At 38.6% G+C, this 24,940-nt stretch overlaps 1 protein-coding gene across 1 annotated transcript in view; it reads right to left on the bottom strand.

The window, feature by feature from the left end:
• The window catches only part of ASB4 (ankyrin repeat and SOCS box containing 4), a 70,337-nt gene extending 49,642 nt beyond the window's left edge, over window positions 1-20,695 (bottom strand). Inside the window, exons 1-2 of the mRNA XM_003407129.2 lie at window positions 20,439-20,695; window positions 4,021-4,320 (exon numbers count right to left, since the gene is read on the bottom strand). Coding sequence (XP_003407177.1) covers window positions 4,021-4,320; window positions 20,439-20,625 — 487 coding nt within the window. The 5' untranslated portion in view covers window positions 20,626-20,695. The remainder of the gene's footprint in view (window positions 1-4,020; window positions 4,321-20,438) is intronic.
• Window positions 20,696-24,940: the final 4,245 nt, after the last annotated feature.

Raw genomic sequence — 24,940 nt, 5'->3', positions numbered from 1 at the left:
GTTCCTGTGCTTGCCCTCCCCCTTTTTTGTTTCAGTGTTAACCTTTGCATTTTATTTTTATAATTTCTTTGTATATATTAAGGTTATTAGCCCTTTTTCCTAGTTTTATGACTGCCATTTCATTTTACAATGTTTGCCATGCAGGAGTTGAACATTTTTTGCGTTCTCTAATTTATCTTTCTCTTGTTTATAGTTTCCGCCTTTGATGCCATGTCTCTAAATAGCAAGTGTATCTTTAGTGGACATCCATTCTTACTCCTTGATTGTTAGGAGCCGATTCATTCCCGTCAGCTACAGGGACCGTTGGTGGGGGCCCTCCCCTTTCCTTTTTCCTCCTTCCCCTGTTTAGGCAGTCATCCTCTCATGACAGGGATAAAGCTGTGTGGTAAGGCCTCTGAGACATTAAAGGAGCTGACAGCTCTCTGTAGGCTTGTGGCTGATGGAGGCTCGGAAAAACAGTGATATAAAAAGTTAATTATTAAACACATAGCTCTGGTGTAAATAGTTTATAATTCAATCATTTCTTAACTTTCTTAAATTTTTAAAAATGAAAAGTTTAAAATTTTAAATGAATTCATTAAAAAGAAATAAAAACTAAATCTAAAAATAAATACAAAACAACCAAATCACTGAGTGAATGTGAAAGGCGGGGTGGCCAGGCACACCAAATCTATAAACACTCTGGCATTTAAAACCTTTTTTTAGTTCGATCCACCTGTTAAAAATGAGGATGTGTCCCATGGTCTGTGTTTTATCTCCTCTCAACTTCTCAACTATTTTCTTTTTATGAATCATTTCCTACAGTATGCAAACATTTCCTTTTATCTCTAGCTGTAAATAAAACTCTCCTGCAGCCATGCCAGTCACTTCTAGCAATCCTGATCTTCTTATGCTCATTTTTGTAGCCAAGCTTCTTCTAGCAATTATTTATGTACGTCATCTCTAATTCACAAACTTTCATTTAAACCTTAGGAGCCCCTGCTCTAACCCGGCTTCTATACCAATCATTTCACCAAAAAACAGTTTTTGCCAATGATGACCCTGTGACCTAATGTAATGAACATCTGATTAAACCTCTCAGTAGCTATCAATAACAGCTGACCACTTCTTCTTCTTGAACCTGCCTCTTTCTCTGTCCTTATGATACCAAAAATGCCCTTGGGTTTTCTCCAACTTCTCCTATCAGCCCATCTCAGTCACCTGTATTATCTCCTCCGCAGCCTTCAAACACCTAAACGTTGGAATTCATCAGGTAGTAGTCTTAGGCTTTCTTTTCTCTTGCTACTCTCTTTCTCTAGGTGATTTCAGTGATTTGGTTAGTTTCAAATACAACCTATAGGACAATGATTCCTAAACTTCTAGCTTTAGTTCAGAGCTTTCTTCTGAAAAAGAAAAATTATACGAGTGCATACTTAACTTATCCACTTTGAGGTCTCAAAGAGATCTCACATTCTCAAGTTTAAAACTGATCTAGGAAGACTCGCACCGCCTGATTTCAAGACTTACTATAAAGCTGCAGCAACCGAGTCAGTAGAGGATTAGCAAAAACATAGACACATGGACCAAACGAAACAGGATAGAGTACAGAAACAAACTCATACATATATGGACAACTGATTTTTGACAAAGATACCAAGGGGATTCAATGGTGCAAGAATAATCTTTTCGGCAAATGGTATTGAGACAATTGAACATCCAGATACAAAAATGAACAAACAAAAAAGGGTGAACCTTGACCCAATACCTCACACCATTTGTAAAAATTAATGCAACGTGAGTCATAGACCTAAAAGTAAAACCTAAAATTATAAAACTCCTAGAAGAAAACATAGGAGACAATATATGCTACCCAAGGTAGTCAAAGATTTCTTAGGTAGGACACAAAAAGCAGAAGCCATATGAGAGAAACATTGGTAAATTGAATTTATCAAAATTAAATACTTTCGATCTTCAAAAGACGCTGTTAGAAAAATAAAAAGAAAGCCAAAGAATAAGGAAAAATATTTGCAAACCACATATCTGATAAAGGGCTGGTATACCGAATATATAAAGAACCCCCCACATATCAATGAGAAGAAGAAAAAAACAATTTTTTAAAAACAAGCAAAAGATGTGAACAGATACTTCCCCCCAAATAGACACATGGCTGACAAAAAGTACATGAAAACATGTTCGACACCCTTAGTCATTAGGGAAATTCAAGTTAGAACCATGGTGAGATATCATCACACGTCTATTAAAATAGCTAAAATTAAAAAAAAAAGGTTTTTTTAATCTGACCTTACTAAGTTCTGGGGGGATGAGGAGCCATCAGAACCCTCACTTCTCATTGTTGATGGGAATCAAAATGCCATAACCACTTTGAAAAAGCAGTTTGGCAGTTTCTTATAAATTTACCATACAACCCAACAATCCCACGACTAGCTATTTACCAAAAGGAAAGCAAAATTATGTCCACACAAGAACCTGTGGTGAGTGTTTATATCAACTTTTTTGTTTTTTTTTATAATCACCAAAGGCTAGGAACAACCCAAATGCTCCTCTACTACAGAATGGAAAACTGTTACTTACCTCTACACAATGGAATACTACTCAGCGCTAAAAAGGTCTGGCTTACGGAGGATGCAACAACATGGATGAATCTCAAAAGCATTACGCTAAGTGAGAGAAAGCAGACTCAAATGCTTAAAGGCTATATATTGTATGATTTAGTTTATATGACATTTTGAAAAAGGGACAGAAAACTGATCCTTGGTTGTTAGGGGATAGGAGTGGAAGGAGGGGATTAACAACAGAGAGCATCAGGGATTTTTTGAGATGAGGGTGGTCAGGGTTTAGGACTCTATGGTTGTCAAAAATGGTGAATTTTACTGTGTGTACATTATACCTCAATAAACCTGACTTTTAAAAAACTGATTTAATGACCTTCCCCACCTTAATAAATGACATCACTATCCACCCATTTTCAAAAGCCAGAAACTTGGCAAAGATTCTTGAAACTTTTCTCCTTCACTCTTCCCACCAAACCCCAAACCCACTACCGTCGAGTAGATTCTGAGTCATAGCGACCCTGTAGGACGGAGTAGAACTGCCCCATAGAGTTTCCGAGGAGCATCTGGCGGGTTCGAACTGCTGACCTCTTGGTTAACAGCCATAGCACTTAACCACTATGCCACCAGGGTTTCCTTCACTCCCCACCTACATCTAATTCAGCTCCAAACCAAAAATCAACATGGATTCCAACTCACAGCAATCCTATAGGACTGAGTGGAACTGCTCCATATGGTTTCCAAGGCTATAAATCTTTACGGAAGCAGACTGCCACATCTTTCTCTTGCAGAGCAGCTGGTGGGTTCAAATCGCTGACCTTTCAGTTAGCAGCTGAGTGCTTTAACCATTACACCACTAGGACTCCATACCCAACACACAGTATATACCAAATAAATATTTGCTAAATAAATTAGTAAATTAACAAGTTTTTACAATTAAAAAAAAAAAAGATTCCAATGTGATTATCACTGAATGACTTGTGCCAACAGAACAAAAAATATGTATTTACATATATATGTTTATATATTATATACATAATATAATTTACATAAAATATATTAAAATATAATTATATATTAAAATGTAAATGTACTTGTATAAAACGTATTTATATTATACATTTTAATAAATTTATTTTTAAGTATGTTTATATTATTACATAATATAAATAATAAAACCAGTTACCAGTTATTGTCAAGTCAACGCCAACACATGGCAACCTCACCTGTGACAGACTAGAACTGTGTTTCAGTAACTGATCTACTGAAGTAGATCACAAAGCCTTTCTTCCAAGGGAGCCCTGGGTGGACTCAAACCTCCAACCTTTCAGTTAGCAGCCAAGCACATTAACAGTTTATACCACCCAGGTATAAATTGCTACATTGCCTGAGGTAAGTAAATAGGGATCAGCAAGTTTCAAAACCAGAAGTGTGCGAACAGATGAAATGTCGACCACACAAAAAGGCTTACCTCTCCAAACCAATTGCTTGGCACAGAGAATGGAGCTTGGAGTTGTACAGAAGTGCAAAGCTGTGTGCCCACTTAAGGAGTAGCAATTGAGCTTTGCTCCACGATCACAGAGGATCTTAACGCAGTCCACATTGGCCATTTCACAAGCTACATGGAGAGGGGTTTTCCCATTGGGTCTACAGTTGATTGCAGCGTTGTGGTCCAGCAGCACTAGGAGACACTCCAGGTGTCCGAACAAGACAGAAAGATGCAGGCCCGTGGCCCAGGAAGACTTCAATTTATAACTAGGCAACCAATAACCTGAAAAAGAAAAGGAAAGAAAACTTCTTGGTCTAGAATTTCTCCCTGTTTAGTGAGTATTTTTACAAAGTATTTTACTTTAGTCACATTTATAAAATTGGGGGGAAATGATTCAGAAATTGTAAAAGAATAGCTAACGGGCCTGCAAAGGTTTTGCTTAGTAGCATATTTGGATGTACTTAAGTGGGACATTTAAGTGGGACAAGTTTTCTCCAGCTCTCATTGTTTCTATTATTTGTCGTTATGTTGTTAGGTGCCATGGAGTCAATCCTAACTCGTAGGGAGCCCACATACAACAGAAGGAAACACTGCCCAGTCCTGAAACAACCTCATAACAGTAGGTGTATTTAAACCATTGTTGCAGCCACCGTGTCAACCCAGTTCATGGAGGGTCTTCCTTTCTTTCACTGACCTGCTTTACCAAGCATAATGTCCTTCTCCAGGGATTGATCTCTCCTGATAGCATGCCCAAAGTAAGAGAGTGAGACAAAGTCTTGCTATCCTTCCTTCTAAGGAGCATTCTGGCAATACTTCTTCTAAGACAGATTTGTTTGTTCTTCTGGCAGCCCATGCTGTATTCAGTACTCTTTGTCAATATAGTAATTCAAATGCGTCAATTCTGCAGTTTTCCTTATTAATTGTCCAGCTTTTGCATGCATATGAGGTGATTGAAAATACCATGGCTTGGGTTAGGCACACCTTAGTCCTCAAAGTGACACCTTTGCCTTTTAACACTTGAAAGGGATCTTTTGCAACAGATTTATCCAATGTGATACATCATTTGATTTCTTGACTGTTGCTTCTGTGGGCACTGATTGTAAAAAAAAAAAAAAAAATAGAACCATGTAAAATGAAATCCTTGACAACTTAAATATTTTCTCCATTTACCATAATGTTGCTTATTGGTCCCATTATGAGGATTTTAGTTTTCTTTATGTTGAGGTGTAATCCATACTGAAGGCTGTAGTTTTTGATCTTCATCAACAAATGCTTCAAGTCCTCTTCACTTTCATCAAGCCTATTCCTCGGGTTCCTTTATTTACTTTACCTGCCTCGATTTCACACAGAATCATATATGTGATTGTATTTCCACACTGAGTTATGTGAGACTCTTCAGGGAATTTTTTTTTTTTTTCTCGCTCTCACCCAGAGCTTGTCTTGCATGGTTCCCCAGCTGTTAGTGACAAACTTGCAATTTTTATTCCATCGCAGTTCTTTCTCCCTATTGTTGTTGTCAATCGAAGCTGTGGATGTGTTTAATGTCTAAAAAAAAAAATTGTGATGCTAAGATTTTATTTGCCTGTCTGTTGGTTTATACAATGTCTCTTTCAAAAAAAGAATTTAAGGCAACTTACAAATTTCAGACAAAACAAGGTTTTTTGTTTGTTTTTAATGATCTAGAAAATAAGGGAAAAGGAAAATAAAAAGAGAGCAAGGGTAAGATAGCTCCACAAAATATAAATCATGTCTTGTACACTACAACTGGACTTCAATTTTGGCTTTGAATTTTCTAGCAGCCAACATAAACAGGAAAATATGATATATTGCATAATTAGCTATAACCACAAACACACACAAAAAAAACCACATATACCCACAAATACCTCACTCCTTAGAAGTGAGGATGGTGAGACTTCATCTCACATACTTTGAACATGTTATCAGGAGGGAACAATACCTGGAGAAGGACATCATGCTTGGTAAAGTAGTGGATCAGAGAAAAAGAGGAAGACCCTCAAAGAGATGGATTGACACAGTGGCTGCAGCAATAGTCAAACATAACAACGATAATGAGGATGGCACAGAACCAGGCTGTGTTTCGTTCTGTCGTACATAGGGTCACTATGAGTCAGAACTGACTCAACGGCACCTAACGACAATGACAACATATACCCACAAGCTAAACACAAATTAATTGGTCACGAGAAGCACAGCTGTTCTTAGAACTGAGATCTTAGATAGAATTTCCCATTAGTTGTTGGAAATGTTCATGCCCTTTCTCTCCCTTCCCCACATAGTTCCTTTCTTCCTCTGACCTCTGGCTTCTATATACTGAGCTAGATCTTTTCTTTACAAGTCTCCAACGATTGCTGTTTTTGACAAGCTATAACAGTGATCTTTTATAAACTTTCTTCCAATGTCAATATCTATAGCCATGGAACCTAAGCTCACTATAGCAGGAAGGGAAAATAAGTACAGAAGGATGGAATATTTAGGACAAGATGAAGATGTAGCGATAGCTCGAGAGTCCAGAAGAAACTCTAGGGCTGTAACAACAAAGTAAATTTTAACATGGGTAAGTCAAAAGTTTGGTTTTAGGTTATTAAAATTTTGTTATACCGGTATAAGCTAAGCAGAATATGTTTTAGTGGCAATTTATTTGAGAAAAGACCTAGGGGTTTGAGTTGATGGTAATCTCAAAATGAGCCAACAGTGCAATGGAGCTGCCAAAAATGATAATACAATCTTAAGCTACATTTAAAAAAGTACAGTGCCCAGAACAAGCAAAGTAAAAGTTGTATTCTTCACTGATTAGATGAGGACAAAATAAATCCAAAATACTGTGATTACTTCTGGGGATGACCTTTTGTAAGAAATGCTGAGTGTCTGGAGGGCTCTCTGAGGATGATGACCACATTGAAAATAGGCCTCGTGATCAGATTAGGTACTAAAATTCTTTTACTTGAGTGAAAAACACTACATACATACCACTATTATATCCTACATGGTTGTCACGTACTCATTCTGATCTTGAGCTGAGAAAGGGGAAAATAGTATCTGAGGGGGCTGAGCTCAGGCACCAGACTATCCATGTTCATAACTCCTAGCTACAGGCCCTGAGCAAGCTGGTTGACCACTCTGTGTCTCAATTGCCCTATCTGTATAATGCGGATATGAAAATACTTACTTCATAGGGTCATTGCGAGGATTAAATGAGCCAATATGTGGGAAGTGCTTAGGACAGTACCTAGTATACAGTAAGCACTCAGTAAGTGTGCCTCTTAGAAGACATGGGACTCATTCAAGATATGAGAAGGAAGGTGAAACTGTTCTCTCCTTGCTCCACCCTATCCAAGTATACCTTCTTAAAGGGCCCTTCCAGTGTTTGGAAAGAGGCTTTCTCCTATATTGCTGGGGGGAGTGTAAATTTATGCAGCTTCTAATTTGCCAGTAGCTATCACAACTCATCACCTCTTGTCTGTCAATTTGTCGTACTGTGGTGGCTTGTGTGTTGCTGTGATGATGGAAGCTATGCCACCAGTATTTCAAATAACAGCAGGGTCATCCATGGTGCACAAATTTCAGCGGAGCTTCTAGGCTAAGACAGACTGGGAAGAAGGGCCTGGAGATCTACTTCTGAAAAAACTGGCCAGTAAAAACCTTATGGACAGCAGCGGAACATTGTCTAGTATGGTGCCAGAAGATGACCTCCTCAGTTTGGACGGCACTCAAAATACGATCGTGCTAGAGTTGCCTCCTCAAAGTAGAGTCAACCTTAATGATACAGATGGAACAAAGCTTTCAAGGCCTTCATTTGCTGATATGACACAATTCAAAATGAGAAGAAGCAGCTGCAAACATCCATTAGTAATCAGAATGTGGAATATACAAAGTATGAATCTAGGAAAATTGGAAGTCATCACAAATGAAACAGAGCAAGACATGATTAATATCCTCTGAATTAGTGAGCTGAAATGCATTGGTATTGGCATTCTGAATCAGACAGTCGTATGGTCTGTTATGTTGGGAATGACAGATTGAAAAGGAACGGTGCTGAATTCATCGTCAAAAAGAACATTTCAAGATCTACCCCGAAGTACAACTCTGTCAGTGATAGGATAATACCCATATGCCTACAAGGAAAACCAGTTAACACCACTATTATTCAAACTTATGCATCAACCACTAAGGCCAAAGATGAAGAAATTGAAGATTTTTCTGAAATTGATCAAAGATGTTATCAAGATGCATTGATAATTACTGCTGATTGGAATGTGAAAGTTGGAAACAAAGGAGAATTGGTAGTTGGAAAATATGGCCTTAGTGATAGAAATCGCATGACAGAATTTTGTAAGACCAATGAATTATTCATTGCAAGTACTTTTTTTCAACAACATAACCAGTGACTATACACTGGACCTCGTCAAATGGAATACACAGGAATCAAATGACTACATCTGTGGAAAGAGATAATGGAAAGGCTCAATATTATCAGTCAGTACAAGGCCAGAGGCCGACTGTGGAACAGACCATCAATTGCTCGTACACAAATTCAAGTTGAAGCTGAAGAAAATTAAAACAAGTCTATGAGAGCCAAAGTAAGACTTTGAGTATATCCCACCTGAATTGAAAGACCATCTCAATATAGACTCAAAACACTGAACACTAATGACAGAAGACCAGAAGAGTTTGGGATGACATGGAGGACATCATACATGAAGAAAGCAAAAGATCAATAAAAAGAAAGAAAAGACCAAAATGGATGTCAGAAGGGACTCTGGAATTTGTTCTTAAATGTGTGTTGTTGTTGTTGTTAGGTGCCGTCGAGTTGGTTCCGACTCATAGCTACCTTATGCACAACAGAACGAAACACTGCCTGGTCCTGAGCCATCTTTACAATCGTTGTTATGCTTGAGCTCATTGTTGCAGCCACTGTGTCAATCCACCTCATTGAGGGTCTTCCTCTTTTCTGCTGACCCTGTACTCTGCCAAGTATGATGTCCTTCTCCAGGGACTGATCCCTCCTGACAACATGTCCAAAGTATGTAAGATGCAGTCTCGCCATCCTTGCTTCTAAGGAGCTTTCTGGTTGTACTTCTTCTAAGACAGATTTGTCCGTTCTTTTGGCAGTCCATGGTATATTCACTATTCTTCACCAGCACCACAATTCAAAGGTGCCAATTCTTCTTCGCTCTTCCTTGTTCATTGTCCAGCTTTCACATGCATATGATGTGATTGAAAATATCATGGCTTGGGTCAGGAGCACCTTAGTCTTCAAGGTGACACCTTCGCTTTTCAAAACTTTAAAGAGGTCCTTTGCAGCAGATTTACCCAATGCAGCACGTCATTTGATTTCTTGACTGATGCTTCCATGGGAATTGATTGTGGATCCAAGTAAAATGAAATCCTTGACAACTTCAATCTTTTCTCTATTTATCATGATGTTGCTCATTGGTCCAGTTGTGAGGATTTTTGTTTTCTTTATGTTGAGGTGCAATCCATACTGAAGGGTGTGGTCTTTGATCTTCATTAGTAAGTGCTTCAAGTCCTCTTCACTTTCAGCAAGCAAGGTTGTGTCATCTGCATAATGCAGGTTCTTAATGAGTCTTCCTCCAATCCTGATGCCCCGTTCTTCTTCATACAGTCCAGCTGCTTGTATTATTTGCTCAGCATACAGATTGACTAGGTATGGTGAAAGAATACAACCCTGATGCACACCTTTCCTGACTTTAAATCAATCAGTATCCTCTTGTTCTGTCCGAACAACTGTCTCTTGATCTATGTAAAGGTTCTTCATGGGCACAATTAAGTTTTCTGGAATTCCCATTTTTTGCAATGTTATCCATAATTTATTATGATCCACACAGTCAAATGCCTTTGCATAGTCAATAAAACACAGGTAAACATCCTTCTGGTATTCTCTGCTTTCAGCCAGGATCCATCTGACATCAGCAATGATATCCCTGGTTCCACGTCCTTGAATGCAGAGTAGCTAAAATGAAAGGAAGAAATGATGGAGTAAAGAGCTGAACAGAAGATTTCAAAGAGCAGTACGAGAAGACAAAGTATTATAATGAAATGTGCAAAAACCTAGAGTAAGAAAACCCAAAGGAAAGTATACACTTGGAATTTCTCAAACTGAAAGAACTGAAGAAAAAATTCAAGTCTCGAGTTGCAATACTGAAGGATTCTATGGGCAAAAAATTGAACAATGCAAGAAGCATCAAAAGAAGATGGAAGGAATACACAGTCACTGTACCAAATAAAATTGGTCAACACGCATCCATTTTAGGAGGTAGCATATGATCAAGGACCTATGATACTGAAGGAAAAAATCCAAGGAGTACTGAAAGCATTGGTGAAAAACAAGGCTCCAGGAACTGACAGAATACCAACTGAAATGTTTCAACAAACAGATACAATGCTACAAGTGCTCACTGTTCTATGCCAAGAAATTTGGAAGATAAGCTACCTGACCAATTGACGAGAAGAGATCCATATTCATGGCCATTCCAAAGAAAGGTGATTCAACAGAATGCAGAAATTATTGAACAATATCATTAATATCACATGCAAGTAAAATTATGCTGAAGGTAGTTCAAAAATGGTTGCAGCAGTACATTGATAGGGAACTGCCAGAACTTCAAGCCAGATTCAGAAGAAGGCATGGAACAAGGGCTATCACTGCTGATGTCAGATGGATCTTGGCTGAAAGCAGAGAATAACAGAAAGATGTTTACCTGTGTGTCTTAGTTATCTAGTGCTGCTATAACAGAAATACCACAAGTAGATGGCTTTATCAAAGAGAAATTTATTCGCTCACAGTCTAGGAGGCTAAAAGTCCAAATTCAGGGTGCCAGCCCCAGGTAAAGTCTTTCTCTGTCAGCTCTGGAGGAAGGTCCTTTTCATCAATCTTCCTCTGCTCTAGGAGCTTCTCAGTGCAGGGATCCCAGGTCCAAAGGACACGCACTCCTGACTCTACTTTCTTGATGATATGAGGTCCCCATGACTCTGCTTGCTTCTCTCTTTTATATTTCAAAAGAGATTGGCTTAAAACACAACCTAATCCTGTAGACTGAGTCCTGCTTCATCAACGTAACTGCCACTAATCCCACCTCATTAACATCTTAGAGGTAGGATTTACAACACATAGGAAAATCACATCAGATCACAAAATGGTGGACAATCACACAATACTGGGAATCATGGACTAGGCAAGTTGACACACATTTTGGGGGGACAAAATTCAGTCCAAGACACTGTGTTTTACTGACTTTTAAAAGGCATGTGGCTGTGTGGATCATAAGAAATTATGGATAACATTGGGAAGAATGGGAATTCCAGAAGGCTTAATTGTGCTCATGAGGAATCTGTACATAGGCAAAGAGGTAATTGTTCAAAAAGAACAAAGTGATACTAGAAAAAAAATACTACATGGTTTAAAATCAGGAAAGGTGTGTGTCAGTGTTGCATCCTTTCAGTATACTTATTAATCTGTATGCTGAGCAAATAATCTGAGAAACTGGACTATATGAAGAAGAACGGGGCATCAGGATTGGAGGAAGACTAATTAACAACTTGTGATATGTAGATGACACCACCTTGCTTGCTGAAAGCAAAGAGGACCTGAAGCACTTACCAACGGTCAAAGACCATAGCCTTCAGTATGGATTACACCTCAACGTAAAGAAAACAAAAATCCTCACAACAGGACGAATGAGCAACATCAGGATAAATGGAGAAAAGATTGAAGTTGTCAAGGATTTTATTTTATTTGGATCCACAATCAACACCCATGGAAGCAACAGTCAAGAAATCAAACAATATATTGCATTGGATGAATCTGCTGCAAAAGACCTCTTCAAAGTGTTAAAAAAGCAAAGATGTCACCTTGAAGACTAAGGTGTGCCCGACTCAAAAAAAAAAAAAATTCAAGCCATGGTATATTCAATCATCTCATATGCATGCAAAAGCTGGTCAATGAAAAAGGAAGATTAAAGTAAAATTGATGCATTTAAATTATGGTGTTCATGAAGAATATTGAATATACCATGAACTGCCAGAAGAACAAACAAATCTGCTTGGAAGGAGCAGTGTCAGAATGTTCCTTAGAAGCGAGGATAGTGAGATTTCATCTTGCTTACTTTGGACAGGTTATCAGGAAGGACATTATGTTTGGTAAAGTGGAGGGTCGGCATAAAACAGGAAAATCCCCAGTGAGGTGGGTTGACACAGTGGCTGAAGAAAATGGGCTCAAACATAGCAACAATTTTGAGGATGGAGCAGGACCTCACAGTGTTTCTTTCTGTTGCGCATAGGTCACTGTGAGTCAGGAACGACTTGACAGCACCTAACAACAATCAGCTTAAAAAGTGTATCCTATTTGACCCAACAATTTTATTCCTTGGTATTCATCATACAAGTGTAATTGCTCATTGAGTGAAATGCCCTATCAGGGCCATTGTATTGCCTAGCTCCAAGGACATCATTTCTGTTGTACTCTTTGTGAATGGTGGTCCCTGGAGTTATGAACCCTGGAAACCTCCAGGAAGACCTGGGAGGCTGGGGGACAAGGACATAAATTTACTTGTCCCTGGATACCCCCTTTGTAAGTTTTAAATTTAGTATCTTGCTTGCATAACTCTTCATAAAAAAAAAAGTAAAATTAAACTATTATCCCCATGTCTACAGGAAAATAATTTTATTTAAAGAGGCCGTTCGTAGGGTCATACACAGTGCTGATTAGTTCCCCAGGAATGAACGAACCCAGACTGAAGTCTGTGTTTCTGCAGCCCTCCCTCCACCCTCTGTCTACACCTACCCGCACCCACACAATCCCTTTTCTATGCCCATTCAAAATTCTAGGGCCATCTTGTTTTCTCTTCCTCCCACCTCTTCACTTACCCTAATCCTCTTTTAAAAAAGAAACCCAAACTCAATTCGCAATAAGTTTTAATGGAGTGAGGATTGTTTAAAGGATTGTTTGAATTTATATGGAAATCTGTACTTAATAGAATTAGGTTGTAAGATTTGAATTTGAAATTCCAGACCCTGAGAAGGAAGGTATTTGGTGATATCAACTTTCAAGCTAAAATTATATTACAGACAGCCTGGGCTGAAGAGCATCAACCTCATGCCTCTAAGGGGTGTGTGGCATCTGTACCTGCGTGTTTGTGTGTGTGTGTAGATAGATGTACACACATTACATGCCTAAATAGCTATTTCTCCATTTCTATTTAGTTTTGGATATTGTGTTGTGTTCCAAGCTGTTTTTAAGCCCTGTGGTATGCAACCTGCCTTTGATAACTGATTGAATCACATGAATACAAATCCTTAATCAGTTCTTTTAATTCTCAAATTTCCTCAACAGGCAATTCGCAAAGACAGTCTTTTCTCTCTGCCTCAGAAAGAAGCTGGTTCCAAATCTAAAACCCAGGATGTGTTTTGCCTGCCGATTAGCAGCACAGATTAAGCAGCTATATGCAGCAATTGCTTGGAAACTCAAGCCTGCTTCTGCAATGGAAAGAAAAATGACCTCAGAAAGGAAGCAGAGAGAGCTGATTAAGAAAACACCATTTTGATGTAAAATCAAAGAAACAGAGAATGTTAGCGCTGGAAAGAAGATTATCCAGTCCAAGCCTTTCATTTTCCAGATGAGAAAACTGCCACTTTTTCAGCCTGCTAGAGCCATAAGTTGCCTGCCTCAGTCCAAGCTAATGGACTCGGGATGTCTGCAATGCAGGGTTTCCATCTGTCTTTGTCTTTGTGAACGCAGAATAGGTTTAGCTCCAAGGCTGCTTCACAAATCACAAGGAAGGGAAGAATACCCTGAACTCATCTATAATATGTCACGTTTCTGATATGGAAATGCATTTGCTTGTTGATTGTTTTCTTCCTCCCAAATTCCCAATAGCACCCAGACAATGTCTCCTACCCATTTATTATGTGAAGCAGTCATCCTTGGTTTCTCAGTCAATTTCATCTGCATCTCCTATAATCATCAACTGGTACATCAGGCTCCCAGCCCACCCACCAGCTGCTAGAATCCAGCGGACCCCCGGAATGGAAGTGCGCCTGCAACTCACCTCTCCTAGATGGAAATGTGTGCAGATGGGTGGCAACAGGGTGCCCTAGCTGCTGCCCCCGGGGAAGGAAAATGAAGAAATAGGAATAGGACAGATCATAGGATATAGATCAGGGTATGCTGAGGTACATCTTGAAGTCGTTTTACAGAACTTTGGGGAAAGGAAGGAGGAGTCACTGGTGGTGCGAACAGTCAAGTGCTCAGCTACTAACTGAAAGGTGGTTTGAACTCACTCAGAGGTACCTCAGAAGAAAGGCCTGGTAATCTGCTTCTCAAAGGGCACAGCGATGAAAACTCTGTGAAGCACAGTTCTACTCTGCAACACATGGGGTCGCCATGAGTCAATTTGATGGCCACCTTTGCTTGGGAGTGGTCAACTGTTTTTTTTTTTTTTTTTTGGTTTTAGGGGTAGGGAGAGTTCTAAATAGTTCACCCTGGAAAGTAACAGGAAAGACTCCCACTTTGAGCAGAGTACTGGCAGCCCCATAGCAAAGTGGCCACCCATGTACAATCTCATGCCTTAAAATGAGGCTGCAACCACAGGCTCCTGAACAACCCCCAAGTTTACCTAGTGTGGAAATGAGGGGCAGAGTCCTTTCTACCACACCTACCCTCACTGAGGACAAACTGGAGGTAAAGCCATCTTCAAAACCACAGATTATAACATACTGGTGTAGGCACTGATACATCAAGAGATTAGAATATGCCTGCCCAAATATAACCCTCAACAGTCACAGCATGATAGAAACACAGTTAACCTATAAGGCAGATTCATTTTTCACACTCTCCCTCATTCCCTCAGCAGAATCGTCTTGGGGCTTCGAAGCTAGAATGTGATTGATTTTTAGCATTTGTCTTTCAAAGGGCCTCCCTCTGCTCACCTCTGCAGATGCCAGGCTGCCCTTTTGCTGTGTGCTCAGAGGGCACAAAGGACAGGGGTGGGACAGAGCCCAGGAAAAAAGCCCTCCAGCAAGTGAGGAGCCGGTATTTCCTCTAACATAAACCACTTGCGATCTCTACCCAGGTCTGCAGTCTGTGTGCTACGGCAGGTCCCTGCAAAACAGCTCTGCTTGAGCAAGGGGCTTAACTGATAAGAGAAGGGAGACAAAATACAGATTCTTTCTTCTTTGCAAACATCCCCAGGGGACTCCCAAATACAGGTCATGCCCATGTGGATTTATATTTTCAGTTACCCGTTATCTTTCTAAGGTCCCTGGGTGGCAGCAAACGGTTTGAATTGGACTATTAACCTAAAGATTGGCTGTTCAAATCCACGCAGTAGCTCTGCAAGAGAAATAATTGGCGATCTTCTTTGTAAAGATGACAGCCAAGAAAACCCTGCGGAGCAGTTCTACTTCGTAACGCATGAGGTCACCATGAGCTGGAATTCCCTGTCAATGAGTTCGGTTGTTTCTTTGTTTTTATTTTTGGTTTACCTTCCAGAGATCATGGCGTGGAAATGCAGTCTGCGTACATAATTTCTCCCTCATAACATGATGAATGGTCAGCATACAGGGGCTTGGAGAGGATCTTGCCAAAGCCTTTATTTTACGAATGAGAATAATTAGTCTCCTAAAGGTTTTTTTTTTTTTAAAGGTTAAGTATTGTGAAGTGCCCTTGTTTCATCTAAGGAGAGCTGACAGATGTCCATCCAAACTCTGGTCACCCCAGGATCTTTAAATGGTCGTCTGTGTTCTGAAGGCTGTAAACAGTTCACCTCCAAACTAACATCATTTGTAGCTAAAAGTTGTGAGGGAATTTTAGAAGTTTTACCCCTACAAAAATAATGCAGACTAATCTCTCTCACTTTTTTTTTTTTTTTTAAATCTGAAACCAAGGAGATAGGTCTAAGTAGCTGAGTAGAAAGCCCCCCAACTGAGGAAACACGGTAAGGGGTGAGGAGATTTGATCCTCTTTCAGAAGAGGTGATTGGGTCTGCTCCCACTTTGGGGGCGGATGTACACAACTCTGGTAAACCTTGAGCTAAGCCCGGCTCTGCAGCAGCTATCAAGCTACCACATTATCTGAGTTAAAAGAACCCTCACACACAAGAAGCCGTTGTTACTACAGCCGAAGGATACGAGCGCTGCTCGTGGCTGGATTAGTACACATTTGTTCTGCCTGCGTCCACGTATTTACACAGTCCTGATGGATTATACACTGAAGCCCCATTCTTGGCTATTTTTTAATAACTAATATTTTCAGGATAACTCTCAGAGATTCCCTCCCCCCAAACCCCCGAGGAAGAAAACAAGCAAGCTTGAAATCTAAAGTTTAAAAGAAGAAAATTTGAACATCTTGGAAGAAAAAGGGACCCAAAGGTGGTAATAGGAAAGCAAGAGAGTAAAGTTCTGGCAAAGAGAAAAATTAGGTGATAAAGAGATCATTCATTAAGAGAGTGGGAATAAGAGCTTTTAGGAGATTTTTGGACAGCAGCTGCTACTTAGTAAAGTAGGTAGAGTACCTGCCAGAAAGTTTTCAAGTAAAATCATTCATTGGGTATTTTAATTAAAAATATGACTACCAGCCAAGGAACCAGCGGCTGTGGGCATAAACGGAGGGCTTAAAATGCATCACACTGATTAATACAAGGACTCTGATTAACCTTGCTGACTAGGGAATTTCATACCAAAGAGATAAGTCTGATGTTCTGCCTGTATCATTAATGAGCCAAGGCTCATCCATCTGAAGGAGAATCAAAATATATAGTTGGAAAAACCTTTGAAAACATTCATGTTTCCAATATGGAGGTCACCAATGAGAACCACGATGAATAGTTTTCAGTTCCCTTAGAGAGAGGCCCAGTTTTCAATTTAAATACTGTGCGCTTGGCTCATAGTAAACTTTATGTCATTGGCATTCCTTGACTATTGGACTACTTACTGCATCCCTCAGTTAATTTTATGTTTTTTTCATGTCATTCCAATGTTAAAGTGATTGTCTTGTAGATGCAATTTGGCTTACTTGTTTTTGCTTTTCAGATTTATATCTCTAACTTCCTCTTGAGGTGTCTCAAATGCCAACCAGCATGCTTCCAACGTTTCCTTTATGGTGGCATAGTAGTTAAGTGCTATAGCTGCTAGCCAAGAGGTCGGCAGTTTGAATCTGCCAGGCACTCCTTGGAAACTCTATGGGGCAGTTCTGTTCTGTCCCGTAGGGTCGCTATGAGTTGGAATCAACTGGACGTCAGTGAGTTTGGTTTTTTGGTTTATGTGATTTTATCTGAAGATTTGATTCAGAACTTAAACTGAAAAATTAAGATGAGATTTCTCCAATATTAAGAATCATTATCAGGTACTGGGGAGAGCCAGGACCCACGGTTTGAACATGAGCTCTGCAGACTGGCTTCTGAATCTATTCAGGACAGAGAAGGGAAGCCACTCAATGAGGTGAGCCGGTTGCCACGGGGAGGGGGGAAATGCCACAGGGGAAAAAAAAAAAGACGGAAATGAGTTCCCAGCCTTCATTGCAACCCCAAAATTTAGTTCTACGTTCCTCACAAAATCCACACTTTATATTTGCTTATGAGGTCAACTTTTGATTATTAGTGTGCCAATTAGACCGTGGATTTGGGGGAACAATATTTATACCCTAAATTGATCTCTTCACCAAAACAGTTCAGAGTTACCTTTCCAAAACTTATAAAGGTCATTTATACTGGCTTGTTGTCATTAGGTGCTATCAAGTCAATTTCAGCTCATGGTGACCCCCATGGCTTAGGCATACTATATTTAGGGGTAAAATGTGGTCACTTTTTGAAATTCTATGAAAAATGTTATGTCCTAAAATAAAATTTTCATGGTTTTGAATGAATTGTTGTAACCATTCATAACCACTGTTGATCTCCAGCAGGCCCATCAAATGTTGCCCATAGAATTATATTATCAATGACACAAGCAAATTTAAAAGTAGTCATATCTATATGATATCTGTTATGGGTTTTACATATTGCCTTGCTTATTAAGCCAAAAAGAAATAAAACCTGAAAATTCCCACACTTCAGAAGTAAACAAGTCATGCTCTGTTTCCTGATCTGGATGCTGGTTACGTAGGTTTGTTTATTTGGTGAAAAGTAATCAAGCTGCACACGTAAGATCTGTACACGTTTCTGTGTAGAGCTTTGAAAAAGTGCATGAAAAAATTCAACAGTAGCGTATAGCCGTTCAACAGCATTCAACGTCTAAGAGGTCTGCTTTGATTTAATAAAGTCTCACAAAGCTTAATCCAAAGACATCTTTTTCAAGGCCACACAGAAATAGGTGCCTGCCCTTAGAACTATTCAGAAAGGAGCTAACTGACCCATTATCAGGGCTACCTTGTTCACTGAGAATTCCTTTGTGACTTAAAAAAATTTGTATAATCACTTAGGTCAATTTTCCTTGGCTAGACACTGGGGTTCTATTTATCACTTCCATTCCTAACTGCTATGTAAAAGGATTGATCATCAGGCTGGAAGGCATGTGAAAAATTTGAAGAAAGATGAAGTTTTAACCCGTGGTTTCAGATTTTATGCCAGATTCTTATTCCTATTCATGTTAAACAATGACCGTGTGTATTTCTTTCTACACACTCATACACAAATGATTTCCTGCGTAAACCCTGAAGATATGCTCACAAATTCTGTTATTTCTGTGCATACATCCACACAGCTTGCTTAAGAAAGGAACCGTTCTTTCCCTTTCCCAGAGGGTGTGATTTGTGTCTCCCTAATTGAAAGCCACATCCCACAGTCCTAACGCTAGGAAAACACCCATTAGCGTGAATGAAAATTTAGCTCTACGAGGACCATAGGAGTCAGCTCATACTGACAAGAAGAATTTAAAATGCATTGTCTTCTCACTCAGGGGTGAAGACACCATTGGAAGCAGGGGCAACGACTGCCTGTTTCTAGAGACCCTGCTCCTAAAACTTCCTTTCTTATAATCTCAAAGCCTTACCATGGTCTGTGCAACTTGGCAGGCTCAGGAGATGAGAAAAGGCACTCTTCACAACCCAGGGTCCAATAAATTACATACTGACTTACACCTAAGCCATTTTACATTGGATGAAAATACAAGTAAAAGATAAATTTTTAAAATGTGTTTAACATTCAGACATTCTTTCACAGAACAAAGCCAGTAGGATGAAAGTAATCTAATTAATATGGTATATACTTTTTCCCTTTAACAGAGTCCCCATCAACGACTTTTAAAAAATAGACTCCTCCTTCATCTTGCAGACAAAGCAGCAAGGCAATTTATTATAAAGCTCTCAAGTAAATATAAACACAGAAACTGACCTCGACTATTTTATACTTTTTTTCAAAACTGGCAATCAGAGGATATTAAGTGAATGCAGAAATAAAACACCATTAGCATTTGTATCTGAAAATTGATGATGCTGATGATTTATATGTGAACAGAAATTATTTTTGAACACAAAAAATAATTACTATCGCTCTCTAAATGCTACACACAAGACCTTATTTGTTTAAACAAAAGTGATGTTAAACAGTGTTTGTTTGCAGTTCGCTCACCAGATGGCCTCGTTACTCAAGTTTCCCATTAACTAGCTGATTTGGGAAATCAGAATCAGCGCACTTCTAATTTATTTCTGATTTGTTAAGCATGAGTCCCAGAAAAATCCCTTGATAAAAAAAAAAATTCTGTTCTAATTTTTGTTTTCCTTCATTCTTTAGAAGCTAGATATTTTTGTAAACAAAGCTACAATTTTAGATCTATCAAATAGTCAAGGAAATAAAAAGCTAAATTTTTTGGTTTTCCTGGGTTCAGCTTTTGTACCTGCATTGAAAATTCATTAAAATGATAAGGACCATCATGGTGCCTGTGGCATAGCCTCACTCATTCATTAACCCTCCAAATGGGGGGAAAAAAATCCTCTTTTTCGTCCAGATGGACATAGAGATGGTATATTGTTAAGTGGCTGTTAACAGAGAATTAGCAGCTTGTTCTCAAGCCGGCCACATTGTCTGGATTATGTCTCAACAACCTGGTTCGCCAAAATTTAGAGATGTTTTCTTTATTCTATGACATTACAGTCAGAAGGAAAGTTAGAAATAGAACATTACTAAATATGATTGTCCAGGATTTCAAATTCCAGGCACAGGAGTGGAGAAAGAAATGAAAAGAAATACATATATCAGCCCATGATGCTGCCTATTTTAAAAAGAAAGGATTAAATTAGAAATAATTTCAAAATAAATACTTAAAGAAACAATAAGAGCTACTGGTTTCAAGTGGGTTACTGACACTGTGCATTTTAAACAACAAATCCAGTATTCTATCGCTTTTACAATTACACCTATATTTTTTACCTTGTTTATAAGAAGCCAAAATCATATTCTCATCTTCAACTTCAAACACTGTGTCCACATCTATTTGCCTTTGGATTAAAATAGCCTTCAATTTTCCGAAGTCATTTGACTTTAAAGCCTCAAGGAAATTTTTCTTAACTAAGTTGGCAGCTGCAGATTTAGTTCTAGGGGTGGTGGTGCCGTCCATGCTTCCTCTCCCTCTCGAAGCTTTGTTGTGATTTATCAGGAGAGCAGCACCAAGCAAACAGGCACATGCTGGAGAGTCCACAAACTGTCGGCTAATTTTATCCCAAAGTTATGCTGATCCGTTCTATTTATATAGGGACCATTTCAAACTTCAAAATATCCTTCTTGGCTGTCACTGCGTTTTCAGGTCCTTTAAACTGGTTATACACTAACCGACCCATTCAGTGGCAGTGTCAATATGAAAGAAAGCCTTGTGATACATTTCAGAGAAAAAAAGTCACTATTATTTCTTATGCAACCAAAGTAGTAATGTAAGAATTAAAAGCTCTTAATGCTTTTTTTTTTCTCTTTTTCCTCAGTAAAAACATCTGGTTTCCAACTGGAGATTCAATGTCTTGCTCTGATTAACCAACAGACAAAAATGAAAATTTGTCACAGTTGCCGATATACAGGCTTCTGAAAACCTGTAATAATTTTGCAACATGAGCCTCCATAATCAAGCATGGTCATATGTGTTTGAAAACAAACAGAATGTTTTCAACTGGCCCAGATTTTTAAAAAATTCGTTGTCATGAAAAAAAGTTGGGGTGGCGAAGGGGGTGAGGGACTCTGTTAGAGGAAAAGAGATAAAAGAGACAACAGCCAAATGCAAAGTAAATGAACTTGATTGAATTCTGGATTAAGAAAACACCAATACAGTTAGGACCATACTGAGGCAATTGTGAAAATTTGAATATGGACTAGATTTTTCTTGGTATTATGGAATTATCGTTCATTTTCAAGGTATGATAAAGGTATTGAGATTATATAGAAAAATATTTTTACTGAAATGATGCATTAAGGGGCAAATTGTCTAAAACTTCTGATAATTTAGAAATACACTCAAACACACACGCACTATACACATAGGTGTGTGCATGTGTGTAAAGAGTGAGAAAGAGAAAAAGCAAAGAGCCAAAATTAAATATTGGTGAATCTAATGACGAATGTATGAGTGTTAATTTTATTATTCTTTCTGCTTTTCTGTAAGTTTGAAAGTGTTCAAAATAAAAAGTTGAAGGGAAAATATACATAATTTTATTTTTATTTATAAATCTTTAAAACTTAGAAACATGATACTAACAAGCATTGACCAGAATGCAAGGAAGTAGCATTTTTGTGTATTGTTAGTAGAAATCAAAACTGCAAATTTTCTGCAGAATGATTAGCAACATGAATCAAAATAAACTTGTAATATTATTTGATTCTTAGAATTTGCCTAAGGATTTAAATATAAATGCAAAGCACAACGTAAGTTTTTAAACTTATTTTATTGATGTAACATAATACTTAGTATAATACCATACTTATTCAATCTGTACGCTGAGCAAATAATCCAAGAAGTTGGACTATATGAAGAAGAATGGGCATCAGGATTGGAGGAAGACTCATTAACAACCTGCGATATACAGATGACACAACTTTGCTTGCTGAAAGTGATGAGGACTTGAAGCACTTACTGATGAAGATCAAATTATGCGTTAACATAAAGAGAACAAAAATCCCCACAACTGGACCAATAAGCAATATCATGATAAATGCAGAAAGTATTTTAAGTTGTCAAGGATTTCATTTTATTTTGATCCACAATCAATACCCATGGAAGCAGCAGTCAAGAAATCAAAGGACATATTGCACCTGGCAAATATGCTGCAAAAGACCTCTTTAAAGAGTTAAAAGGCAAAGATGTCACTTTGAGGATTAAGGTGTGCCTGACCCAAGCCATGGCATTTTCAATTTAGTCGGAATCGAATCGATGGCACTGGGTTTTTTTTTTTTTTTTTCATATTGAATAAAGAAGACCAAAGAAGAATTGATGCCTTTGAATTGTGTTGTTGGTGAGGAATATTAAATATACCATGGACTAGCCAGACAAACAAACAAATCTGTCTTGGAAGAAGTACAGCCAGAATGCTTCTTAGAAGTGAGAATGGCGAGGCTGCATCTCATGTACCTTGGACATGTTATCAGGAGGGAACAGTCCCTGGAGAAAGACGTCCTGCTTGGTAAAGCAGAGGGTCAGCAAAAGAGAGAAAGACCCTTAACAAGATGGATTGACATAGTGGCTGCAACAATGGGCTCAAGCATAACAATTGTGAGCATGGTGCAGGACCGGGCAGTGTTTTGTTCTGTTGCGCATAGGGTCGCTATGAGTCAGAACCGACCCTAGGGCACCTAACAACAACAGCATAAGTAAAAGTGACAAATCATAAATGTACGGCTTGTCGAATTTTCACAAAATGAGCACACCTTGCAATCAACACCAAGGTCTAGCATCCAAAATTTCCCTTCATGCCCCATTCCAATCTTTATCCCCATCTGCCTGCCAGTAATAGCCATTATCTTAACATCTAATAGGTTAACTTTGCTTGTTTCCAATTTTAATATAAATTTTTTTGTTTTTAATATTTTTTACGTTGTTAAATTATAAAATATTTTTTAATTCCTACTTGGGAACACATTTCCTCAACCAGGACTAATTCCTCAACTGCCTCTTCTGTGACACATGAGTCCTTGGCTGGTGACTAGACCAAGTCAGGTAACTTTTGAATGAAAAGAGAGACAGACAATCATATAAACTATCAAAATTTAAATCTTAAAGAAGATAAAATTTAAAGCTTAAAAATTTGTAAAACATCCTGAAAAAAAGGATGGTTAAATGCGTAAAAATGTATATGTGGATGATTACATTGTTAACAACAGTAAAAATTTAGAAGCAATCTAAGTGGCCATCAGTAGAAAATTGGATAAAGAAATGACGGCATAGTTATGTGATGAAATACCCTTCAGTCATTCTGATTAGAAAGGTCCATACTGACATGAAAGAAGCATCTCTGCTAAATTAAGAAGTGATATAAGCAGGTTATATATATATATATATAGTATGAACATCTTTTTTTTTAATTTTGTGATTGACTCAACAGCATTGGCTTTCCTTTTTTATACTTGTTAGTTAACATAAAATTCATATATAATTAAATGGGATAAAATCATATTAAAAGTTGTTGTTAGGTCCCATCCAGTCTGTTCCAACTCATAGCAACCCTGTGTACAACAGAACCAAACACTGCCTGGTCCTGCACCATGCTCACAATCGTTGCTATGTTTGAGCCCATGTTACAGCCATTGTGTCAATCCATCTTGTTGAAGGACTTCCTCTTTTTCGCTGACCTTCAGCTTTACCAAGCATGATGTCCTTCTCCAGGGACTGGTCCTTCCTGATAACCCGTCCAAAGTATGTGAGACGCATTCTCATCATCCTCACTTCTAAGGCGCATCCTAGCTGTACTTCTTCCGAGACAGATTCGTTTGTTTTTCTGGCAGTCCATGGTATATTCAATATTCTTCATCAACACCATAATTCAAAGGCATCATTTCTTCTTAGGTCTTCCTTATTCATTGTTCAGCTTTCACGTACATATAAAAACAGCAGACAAACTCATTGCTGTTGAGTTCATTTCAACTCATAGTGACCCCATAGGACAGAGCAGAACTGCCTGTAGAGTTTCCAAGGAGCGGCTGGTGGATTTGAACTACTGACATTTTGGTTAGCAACCTGAGCTCTTAACCATTTCACCACCTAGCCATTTAACCACCAGGGCTCCTCACATGGATATAAGGTGATTGAAAATACTGTGGCTTGGGTCAGGCACACCTTGGTCCTCAAAATGACATCTTTGTTTTTAACACTTGAAAGAGGTCTTTTGCAGCAGATTTGCCCAATGTAATACACCATTTGATTTCTTGCCTGATGCTTTGGTGGGCATTCATTGTGGATCCAACTAAAATAAAATCCTTGACAACTTTGATATTTTCTTCGTTTATCATGATGTGGCTTATTTGTCCAATTGTGAGGATTTTTGTTTTCTTTATGTTGCAGTGTAATTCATTTTAAAGACTGTGGTCTTTCATCTTCATCAGTAAGTGCTTCAAGTCCTCTTCACTTTCAGCAAGCAAGATTCTGTCATCTGCATAATGCAGGTTGTTAATGAGTCCTCCAATCCTGATGCCCCATTCTTCTTCTCATAGTCCAGCTTCTGGAATTAATTGCTTAGCATACAGATTGAATAAGTATGGTGAAAAGATACAACCCGGACGCATACCCTTCCTAACTTTAAACCACGCAGTATCCCTTTGCTCTGTTTGAACGACTGCCTCTTAGTCTATGCATAGGCTCCACATGAGCACATTTAAGTGTCCTGGAATTTCCCTTCTTCTCAATGCTATCCATAATTTGTTATGATCCACACACTCGAATGCCTTTGTATACTCAATAA

The sequence above is a fragment of the Loxodonta africana genome, chromosome 8 (genome assembly GCF_030014295.1).
Source record: "Loxodonta africana isolate mLoxAfr1 chromosome 8, mLoxAfr1.hap2, whole genome shotgun sequence".
In the NCBI taxonomy this organism is placed as follows: domain Eukaryota; kingdom Metazoa; phylum Chordata; class Mammalia; order Proboscidea; family Elephantidae; genus Loxodonta; species Loxodonta africana.
This window is presented reverse-complemented; position numbering and strand designations above follow the sequence as displayed.